The sequence below is a fragment of the Equus asinus genome, chromosome 25 (assembly GCF_041296235.1).
Source record: "Equus asinus isolate D_3611 breed Donkey chromosome 25, EquAss-T2T_v2, whole genome shotgun sequence".
Taxonomy (NCBI): domain Eukaryota; kingdom Metazoa; phylum Chordata; class Mammalia; order Perissodactyla; family Equidae; genus Equus; species Equus asinus.
Window position 1 is genome coordinate 44602103 of NC_091814.1, and position 11123 is coordinate 44613225.

The following is an 11123-nucleotide window of genomic DNA, read 5'->3' on the forward strand; positions in this document are numbered from 1 at the left end:
GGAAGGTAAAACTTAGACTCCCAACATTTGAACCCTGCATAGAGATAAGGAAGATGACTTCTGTATCACAGGCAAGCAAATGAAATGTTGTCATGCCTTCAAGGGTTCAATTTTTATTTCTTTTGTTTACCAGACACCCACTAACACCAAGGCACTGGGCTTCCTGACGGCTTTTCCCTACTATTTGCATATCAGGTACTTCTTGATGGCTGCCTGTCCACTAGAAAATAAGCTACATTAAATCTGTAAACGGTTCTCTACCTACAGGTCTTGAAGAGGACCTGGTAGCCTTCAGGAGGAAAGGTGTTTTTAGGAACATCAGAGAACAATTATCCCTCCGCCTAGACAGGACAAAGCAAATTCAAGTGTCCTCTGCACACTTTAAGCTCCTCCTCCTTGTTAACAAGACCAAACACCTCTCTACTTACTTAAAAGTTATTCCAACAGGGAGGGACAAGGGAGCAGACAGCTAAATTTTTTCTGGATTAACTCAGTCATTAGTTGAATGCTTTTTTGTGGTTCACCTGCTTAAAAGGTGATCAAACCACTTTGTGCCACTGAAGAGAGGAACTGTGAAGAACAATTACATAAACCCTCCCTTCAACTTACCTCATTCTTCTTCCTAATGAAACAAAGCATTGGAAACCGCGGCCTTGCCACCATTTCCTTCGTAATCTCAATAAAACCTACTTTCTCTGTCACGTGAATCTCTTTTCCTTAGCAAATAAGAAACCGATTTCATTCAACATAACTGGACAAAACTGTACATCATTTTTAAAGGTGTATGCACTGAATTTTATTATCTGAACAAGATAAAGGCAATCATTATAAACTATTATGAAATAAAGAAGGGCATTCCAGAACGTCATATAATTTACGTCAGATAATTTGTACAGATCCTCAAATCCACACTTAGAATTCCTAAACCCAGAAAGCTCTGAAAACCAAAGCTTGTTTCATAACTTCTCTAGCAGTACAATCTGACCTACGCCAACATAACCATACTTAATGTGAATATTCATTTGTTTAATTGCAGAAATATAACATGACTGATTCTTGGATGTTGCTCCAGACCCCAATAGGGGGTTTATGTCACTGTATATATACTATATTTCCTGAAATCAAAAAATTTTGAATTCTCAAGCACTCTAGTCCAAACAATTTTGAAAAACAGATTGTGGACGTTCCCTTCTTCAAAAATATTTTCATTCTTTGAAAATGAAATAGCAATAAACCAACAGGATAGACAGTAGAAAAATACTAAGATGTTATAAAGGAAATTGTCCATCATCTGTAAACATTAATAGAATACACAATTTAAATGAGATATACAAATTTTCTCTCAAAGGAAGAAAAAAATGGGGCTATCTGAAATCAATATAATTTAAGACAAACAGCGTGTGCCTAGGCATTCTTGGAAGTTCTTATTTTAGTAAAGAACTGTCTACTCTTAATGTGTATAAAATGTATTTGGTGATCGTGGGAAATTAATGTGTCAACATTCAAAGTCAATGCTACAACCTAAGTACTGAACACAAGCTTAAGACCCCAAGAATTCCTAAAGTATTAATACTAGTTTGTAAACATTCAATGAACAGTACTGAGGAAATTAAAACACTTAAGTAACATGAACAGGTTTTGCGATGCAATGGGTACACATTCACTGATTTTCTTCTAGCAACCAATTAACCAGACAGAGCACACAAAACTTTTAGTTTTGGTAGAACAATTTCATTCATCCACAAATTTAAAAAAAACAGGCGTCAGGAGGTGCATATATAAGACATGTAAGAATGAGTGATTCGCTAAGAATATTCAAAGTTAGTTATGTTAAGAACATTTTGTATAAGGCCAGTGAGTCACATCTAATTCATACTGAACCAAAATGAAACAATTTCCTGGACTTTTACTGGTTGCAACATTTTAAGTAAATACACAGACAATCTCCAAAAATGCAATGACATATATCTCATCCTTGTCTTATTCATGAAGAATAAGCAACATTATTTACTACAACCAGGTTTAAGACTTCTGCCCCCATCAATTCATATCCAGTTCACAAGAAATTCTTACCAAATTCCCATTGTCACATTTCTAGAATTATATGGTATTTGATGCAGATGATTAATTCCCTTTTTTTCTGCTCCCTGAAAGAGGATCAGCCTTTAGAAATTTTCCAGCAGGTCCCTATCAGTCATCAATAAACAATGAGATGCATACTAAGCTTAACAGAAAACAATAATGTTAATGTTATTTATTTTATTGGCTGAATATTTTAGGTAAGACCTGCTGATACTATTAAAATTAAAAAGTATTTGATTTCTTGGCGATCACTTTATTGTGATAACAATATCTCCCTTCTAGTTATCCAAGAGCACATCTGTGCATACACTTGCAGACCTGTTGTGCTGATGCCTGCAGAGCTCCAATGCAGCCACCGCTAGAGAGGGATATCTTAAATTTCTCCCAAATAGTGCCCTACACTTGCCATCCATTCATGGTAAAGTAGTTAATTTTAATGTTCTCATTGTTTACCAGAAAGCACAGACAGTGAGGCTGGCTTTGCCGCTCCCGTTTCCTTTTGCTAGGCTGCTGAGCTTTTTCAGCCAATTGACTTTGCTTTGAGGCTATAAATATCCGAAAAATGTTCTGCATTTGATGCTCTTGGGTTCTGCATCCATATTTAGCTGTTTGTGGCATGCCTTTGTTTAAGCTACTCTACCACCCATACAGTCAGGTTGAGATCTGAATGGTCAAAGGACAGATGGATCAACATTCAACAGACAATAACTTACTAATAGCAAGGTACCAATCTGCTAGACACAGTGACAATAAAGGGGGTGGCAAGATAGGAATACAAAGATAAACAAGACAGACTCCCTGGTGTCAAAAATTTTATAATCTTGACAGGGCACAAGCACAACTTATTATAATACTGGAATAAAACAAATGAAACATTTTACAACTAAAAGAAAATGAAGGATAAGACAGCATAAATATTTTCTTAGCTGTGTCTCAAAGATGTGCATTTGTTTGTGTTCTAAATATAGATCCACCTATTACAAAGCTCTGAACATACTCCAAAAAAGTTTTCCAATAACAGCAATCCACAAAACTCTGGATACACATATTATCGACCACAGAGCCAGACCTATCAATAGGAAACTCAAAACAGTGCCCAGTCTTTACATTTTGCTTCAAGTGAGGCAAACTAATAAAATGTTGTTCCTAAAAGATTCTGTTAAGATATTCTTTGGGGGAGGGGTACTTTTGTTGTTGTTGTTTGTTTGCATACTGATTTCAAACATAAATCTATTGCAGAGGATGTGCACCATAGCCAGAAGCCAGCAGCTCTTAACACATCTCCTTATTTTGCACCTTATCTTTAAAGCCCCCATGGCTATTTTAGGTTAGGTCTCAAAACTGAATGAGCTAGACCTGAGCAAGAGCCCCATCCCCACCTTCCTATCATTGTGAAAACATTCCAAACAAATATACATCTGCCCTCAACATGTCTTCTTTCAGAACTCAGTTCATTGACCTTTTGATAAAAGTGCTCCCCAGGATCCCCTGACAATCATGATTTAAATGCATTAAGTTAGGGGCTTGCTTGATGCCTGGCCCCAAGAGTTAAGCTGGAACTGGTAGGCCAAGTTGTAGGTAAAATAATAGGCCAGGCCATAGAATCAGACGACTCTAAAGCTAAAATGGACCAGAGACACCAATTACTCCAGATTCCACATTTTATGTAGAAACCTAGACCCACAGAGTTAAAATTACTTGCCCAAAGTTAGACAACCAATTTGTGGCAAAGGCAGAATGAAAACCCAGGTTCTCAACCCCTAGTTGTATGCTCTACACTAGTTTCTCATTTCTGGATTTCTTTAAAAAACATTAGACTACACTCATCAAAGTCTCTTTAAATTGTGTAGAAGAACCTAAATGTTCCAAAACAAAGAGGTTTTTGAACACACAAAACAAACAAGTAAACAAGAAAACCAAAACAAACCAGTATTTTCCAAATTGATTTTCTACATTCTATTCTTTTTCTTCACAGCTTTTCAAAGAGTTACACAATAAGCGACTTAAAATCTAGCTAAGGACACAGAACAGCCAAGAGTCATTCAGATAGTTTTGGAATATTTACATCAAACTAAAGAGAACAAAGGAGTATCCAGGATGAGCTGCCTTAGAGGAAGGAAAGAAGCAGTACTAAACAGTAAATAAAAACAAGTTCTGGTTAATTGATAGTGAAGGAAAAAAGTTACAACGCAGTGGAAAGTCTGTAGCTTGGCTCTGAAATACACAGTATGTATGTGTGCGAGAGAGAGAATATATACATATGTATATGTATACACATATATATTTAAGAATATATGTGTATACATATACATGCACACACACACACACTTCTCACAAATCCAGCCCTAGGAATGAACAAAAACAAGCACATGTTTTTATGGGTTACGCGCAAAGAATGATAGTTAACACTAGGTGTTGAAAACCAGACGGAACAGTTTTGGACAATAAAATACTGAATTACATTATACACATAATCTTGTAGTAACATGGCCCTATCTCTAACTTCACATAAAAAACAATATGCCAAAGAAGTGTGTAAGGATAGGAAGGAGAATAGAATGAGAAAATGTTGTAACCACAATATACTCTAATTCAAGCTCATTTTCAGATTCTCATCAACCTTTGTTATAAATTATCAACTAAGCGGGATTAGCAGTGGATGGAAAATCAGGCAGTAAAGTTTTTAATCTGCTGAGAAGGAACTCGGTGACCTTGCATCATCTCCCACTCCTTTGCTTTAATTCTTTCAGTTAATTAGAATAACATCAAGAAACATTTTATAAACATCCAGCAAAATAAGTGGTGCATACATAAATCCTTAAGAATTGGCTATAAGAATTACTGGATTTCTAGAACTGCAAGGGTCATCAAAAGATTATTTAATCAATCCACTCATTTTACAGATGAGGAATCAGAGGTCAAAAACGTGACCTGATCTCCCCCAAATCACAAAGCTACTTAGTGGCAGAACTGAGACAAAAACTCCAATCTCTGTACTCTTGGGTCTGTGGTCTTTCTGATAGTGATAGACTTGAAGTGAAATCAACAGAACTATGCAGAGAGACAACGTCTAAATCTTGGTCACTCCTGAATAGTAAATACATACCCTGTTCACAAGGATGAAGAAAAAACAACATAATGTACTTGATGACTGCAGGCTTTGATGCACATGACTGCAGGATAACATCTTAACGTTGTGTTTGATCCCACGTGCCTCAAATTTGCTGTCTTATACTCAGCCACATTACTAATGTGTTTTGTGCTCATGTGAGCTAAGTAACAAACATCGTGACGTTTCAATATTTTGGAAAGCCACAACTCAGTCCTGAATGCCAGGCTATAAATCCTTGGGCTATGAGTTTTCAAAACCAGCGTGGTTTTAATGCTGCCACAAGGCTCACTCTAATACAATCTCATCATTCAGTTTTAATTAAAGAGGTGGTTACTAGGAATACAAAAAAGGGAAAGTTTTAGTGTGTTCATCACTTTTAACTTGCTGAGTAGCAACCCAGTCACTTTACAAAGAGAATCAGAAACAATAGTGCAAGCTGAAACAATCCACACCCCCTGGACTAAGAGGTTGCCTTTGGAAAGTGAGGTTCAGAAAGAGGTTATAGATGAGTCTCTTCCCACCAAATAAGTATTCTGGGGTTTTCATTTTATTATTATCTTATCCTCTGCAAAGCTTTTTCATAGCATCTTGGTTTCCAGTCTTGCCTCACTCCAGAGAAAGAAATGAAACCCCATTCACTCGCTTTCATGCCGTATTCTATCATACCTTCTTGAAGATTGGCTGACAGTTCCCGGGAAGTAATCGCCTAAGAATGAAGTCTGCATAGCCCAACTCAACCTTAAACTTACTGCAGGTGCCTGAAAGGGTCCAAAGACCACTCTGAGTCACATCTCACTCCCCAAGAGCTAGCGTGGAGAAACTTGTCAGAAACGCACCCCAGGACAAAAAGGGATGTAGGAAACTGACCCGGGAGGGATGGGACTGAGACTAGGGGATGAATTTAGCCTGAGCAAAGAAACACCAGCCTCTACAACGGGCCGTGGTCCTTACCGTACACCCGGACCCAGCTCTGCTGCTGGCACACGGACTCCAGAAGGATCCGATCCAGCATGCCACCGGCCACGGCCCCACTGACTGGGACAACCGCGTCCAGCTCCTCCGGGGGCAGCGGCGAGTCGGACTCCAGTGCCGGGTACATCTCCGGCCAGGACAGCGCCTCTGCGGCTCCTCCGGACGACGGCGAGAGCTCCATGGTGCCTGGAGGGACGAGGCGGCGGCGGCGGCGGCGGCGGCGGGGCGGGCGCGCGGCTCGGCGCCCTGCCCGCGGGGAGGAGGAGGAGAGCGCCGCGGCGGGGGCAGGACCGAGCGGCTGCCGGCGCGGAGCCGCTCACCTCCGTCCCCGCCGCCCACTGCCCGCGGCTCGGGCGCCGCAGCCCACCTGCAGCCGGCAGGCGGAACCCAGGCCGGGAGGCGGATCCAGCGTGGCCCCGGCCGGAGGTGGGTCCGGGCTCAGGTGTGGGTCCCTCCCGGGAGGGGACGTGGAGGACCCGGGAGGGGCGGCTCGCCCGCCTGCTCCCCCGGCGCCGCCTTCCTTAACCCCCGCCGGCGTCTCTCGCGGCCAGACCCGGCTCGGGCTGGGGCTGCGGGGAGGCCGGCAGGGCTGGGTTGGGCTGGGGGCGTCGCCGCCAGGGGCCGCCCCCTCTGACCGGCTCTCGCCGCCGCCGCCGCCTCAGGGACTCCGAGTGTCCGCTCCCTCAGCCTGAGGGGGGCCGGTGGCCCCGGGCTCTCGTCCGCCTGTCCTCAGCCCCCACGCAGGAATGAGCCGGCCCGCCCCCCCTAACTCTCAGGCCACGGCTCCCGCCGCGGCTCCGGCTCCGGCTCCGGCTCCGCCGCGGATCCCACAAGCCCGGCAGCCGCGGCGGTGGCGGCGGCAGGCGGCATCCCAGGGTGATAGGCCTGAGCAATCGAGGGCCGAGAGCCGGCCGCGTGTGCAGTCGAGTAATGAAGCAGAGGAGGAACTGCCACCGAAGGCAGGAAAAATCGGACCCCGAATGATTCGTCTGGCCAGTCCCGCCTCCCCTGCAAATCCCCTTCCCCGACCGCCCAGCCGTGCGTGGTCCCGGTCTCCCGAGGCGCGGCTGCAAGTGGAGGCGGCGTGAGGAGGCGGGGAGGGAAAGGGGTGCGGGAAATTTAAAAAGAAAAGAAAAGAGTTTCCCTTTCTCCTCTTCTCACCCTTTTCCTTTTATGTGTGTATTGATGTTTTTATTTGTTCGGACCAACATTTCTTTCTTATTGGACGAAGAGATTCGGAGAGGTTGCTTTATTTTACAGTCACCCTAGAAGAAACGACTCCTTCCTCCCAGGGAGGAGAGTTGGCACCGGGGTCTGGGATTGTGGGATATGTGTGGGATCCGCGCTCTGCGCCCTGTCCGCGCTGAAGCTGGACTTGTCATCGGTTTAGAATAGCATGGTTAAGAAGTGTCATGTGGATGGATGGACGGGCCTCGCAAGCACATGAAATGCTCGAAAGCCCAGTATTAACCAAACATGTTTCTCTTTTTTTGCCTTTGATCTTTGTGCAATTTGTTGGCTTCTTTTCCTCTCATGATGTCACTTGTGTTTTATTTTTGGTCTATTGGTGGACTCTGTCTCCCTTGACCTTGGCTTTAATTTTGTGCCCACTCAAGGCGGTATTCACCAGTTGAGGTTTAAGAGATTGCTGGCAATGTAATAATAACCTTAAAATTGAAAATAGTGTCTTGCACATAGTAGGTCTCCAACAGTGTTTCTTGAACATGGTTACTTGAAATGGAGCAAGAGTTCCACAAGTATATGTGGCTTCCTTTTTTAACACTTTTTGGGGGTTATTTTAGTGGTTTTTTCCCCTCATTTGTCCCTACTTTGCACAGAGACTGGTCTACAAGTGGAGATTTTCATTTTCTGGTTTTGTGGGATCCTGGTGTGTTGTTTGGGCTTTTCAAGAGCTATGAATATGCATTTTGTAATTTTCTCCAAACTCTTATTTAAAGTCACAGTATTTCAAAGTAGAAAGTGGCTTTAGAGATAATCTCATCCTGCCTCTTGTTTAACAGGTGAGGACACTGAAGAACAGCCAAGTTACCTGGCAAATCAACCATGAGTATAGATAGGTCTGCAATGTCTCAGTGATGTTGATTACTCCAACTTCATTCCTCAAGAACCTTTTTGGTTAAGTTTGCTGATATGTGGCTTGGTGATGTATTGGAGTGATCATTTCCAATAACTAGAACACTGATTTCTTCTAATCTGTCTTCATAGTCAGACTTCCAAGTCTAAACCATCATATTCTTCACTGCTTGAGTGGACAAGGGAAGGTGTTGAAGCTCAGAGACTACAGGGTCCAGCACTGAACAGAGCTAGAGCATTTTTATTTATACTAAATTACTGTTGAAGTCATGGTAACAGAAGTCAGAGAGCAAGTGAATAATGGGCATCAGATGTACAAATTTGAGCATCTCTTTATTAGTCATATGAGGAATTTATTTTCCCAAGCAATTATCTCAAAGCAGCATTAGGAGCGGTGTATGAAACATTCACAGAAGTTTTTAATCAAGCTTGCTCTCTCATGGCATCATCCATTCTTGAGCTGAAGAAGCAGCTTCTGCCAACCCTCAGGAATCCTACTTTCTTCATCTAGACTCTCCAAATCCTGGTCCCTGCTTCACCTCCCCATTCAGACCCCAGACTAGCTGCAGTGCTTATCTAGTCGCCTAAGTAATAGTACATCTGGAATTTATCTAATGTTTATAATTTAAAGAGAAAATATTTTATACCCTGAACAATAATTCTATGAGATAAGTACAACCAGTATTTTTTAAATCACCATTTAGCCTATGAAAAAAATTGAAGCATAGAATTCTATGAAGCAACCTACCTAAAGTAACATAGCTAGTGAGAAGACAGATTAAAACCCTAGTCTCATAATTTTTTAATTCACTGATGAATCTGGATTCCTTAAGTGGTTTTTTTGTTGTTGTTGCTGTTGTTCTTTTGGTGGGTAGAGTTGTTCTAACAATTGTGGAGCCCAAAGTAAGTATTTCGTGGGTTTTTGCAAATTATTATCACATAAGAAAAATACAGAAGAAAAACAAAGCAAACAAACAAAAGTGATAAACCAATTTGCACTGCTGGGAGGCAGTTAATCCTACTCGGATTTGTGCCACTGCTATCTCCCTGATGTAATCCCAGATCCTAATGTGAAGATAAATCCTTGGCTGATAAAGTCTTAGTTTACATTGTAGTTTGCAAACAGGCCTTTGTGTGTGAACTACAATAGAGCTAAAGTCTCATTTCCCTGCCTGCCCAACCCCCTCCTCTTTTTTCCTCCCTCTAGAGCTTCAGACACTAAGCTCTCAGAGGTGATCTACATATTTATTGTTATTGGAATTCCACTCTAGGAATCAAACCCAAGACCCAGGACTAGTGGGAACTAATCATTGGGGAACTTTGGAGGAGGAAAAATAATCTTAAATTCCCCAGGTATTACTAGTCTGAAAAACAAAGGCTGGCAGTAATCTGAGATTTCCGAAAGAAAGAGGCCTTGGTTTCTGAGTACACATCGCCAATATTAAGGAGAGGTGAGGATTTGCACTGTTGATGTCACAACCTGAGGACCTGGTATGTGTCCAATTTTCTCCTATGTTTGTCTATCAGAAAACACACACATAAGAGGTTCCCTCTTCACAAATGCTCTTAACTATTTTCTTAAAGCCAGTTCCTATCTAGATGCCACCTCTAAGCAGCTAATCCCCCAAGCAGGAATGCAACTTTCAAACTGTAGTTCACCAGCCGCTCCCTTTCAATATTCCCTCTCCCCTTGGACACAATGATGCAGGACTCTCCTGATTATATTTTATAACATTGACCGTGCCCAGTTCATTGTAAGGAAGAATTTCGACATTTCTTGGGACTCTGTTGTCTGTGTTCTTCTTGTCTCACTCTCCAATTCCCTGGGGTTCTATTAACTTCTATGATTTCCTCTCGCACTTGGATAATGTGTTTGAGATACCCTCTCCAGCCCCATGCACAGTACTGAGGTCGAGTCAGGAGTTTGTAAATGTTAAACACCTCTGCTAAGATATGCCTCCCGTAGTTCAGACTCAATGCCTGAAAAGTGAACTCCTTCCCCTCCTTTCCTGGCCCAAACACCCTTCCTTTCTTGAATTTCCTTTTTATGTTAGTTGAACTAGAAGGTTCAACCTCAGACTTGCTTAAACATGAAGTTACCTTTGAGTCCTCTCCTCCACCCTAGCTTGCATAAATCCAACCGCTGCTTTCCATTCCCATTGACACCATCCTAGCTCAGGCCTGGTTAGCTTTCACCAGGATTATGCATTAGCTTGTCAGCTGTCCTCCCTTCCCTGAGGGCTTTCCACCTCCAGTTCCTGCTACACTCTGCTGTAGGTGAATTATCCTAAGGCACAGTTCAGACCAGGTCACAGACAAGCTCAAAAACAGCTCCCTGCTGCCTACTGAGTAAAATGCATGCTCTATTGAGGTTAAAAGGGCCTTCCAGGGGGCCGGCCCCTTGGCCTAGTGATTGAGTTCCCTGCACTATGCTTCTGCAGCCCAGGTTCACCAGTTTGGATCCCAGGCACAGACCTACACCATTTGTCAACCATGTTGTGGCAGTGACCCACATAGAAGATAGAGGAGATTGTCACAGATGTTAGCTCAGGGCACACCTTCCTCGGTAAAAAGAGGGCCTCCCAAGTGTGGTCCTGAACCACATGACTACCTGACTCATTGCCTGTGCTCAGCCAACCCAAATGGCTCACTGTTCCCTAAATACATCAGCACTTTCCTTGCCCCTTGCCTCTGCTCTTTTCTTATATTAGGAATGTCCTTTCCTCCATCCCTGCCTGCTAAAAGCCCAACCTTCAAGCCCTCCCCTCTCCATCAAATGCTAATGTCCTCCTCCAGCAAGTCATTTCCTATCCTCCAAGCTGGCAATGATCTCTGCCTCCTCTGAGTTCCCATGGTATTTGTT

General features: G+C 42.9%; 1 protein-coding gene across 3 annotated transcripts in view; it reads right to left on the reverse strand.

Annotated features, from left to right (window-relative positions):
- Positions 1–6742, reverse strand: part of RASAL2 (RAS protein activator like 2) — a 371817-nt gene extending 365075 nt beyond the window's left edge. For all 3 annotated transcript variants that reach the window (XM_044758568.2, XM_014845318.3, XM_014845320.3), the window contains exon 1: positions 6146–6742. In XM_044758568.2, coding sequence (XP_044614503.1) covers positions 6146–6347 — 202 coding nt within the window. In that variant the 5' untranslated portion in view covers positions 6348–6742. The remainder of the gene's footprint in view (positions 1–6145) is intronic.
- Positions 6743–11123: the final 4381 nt, after the last annotated feature.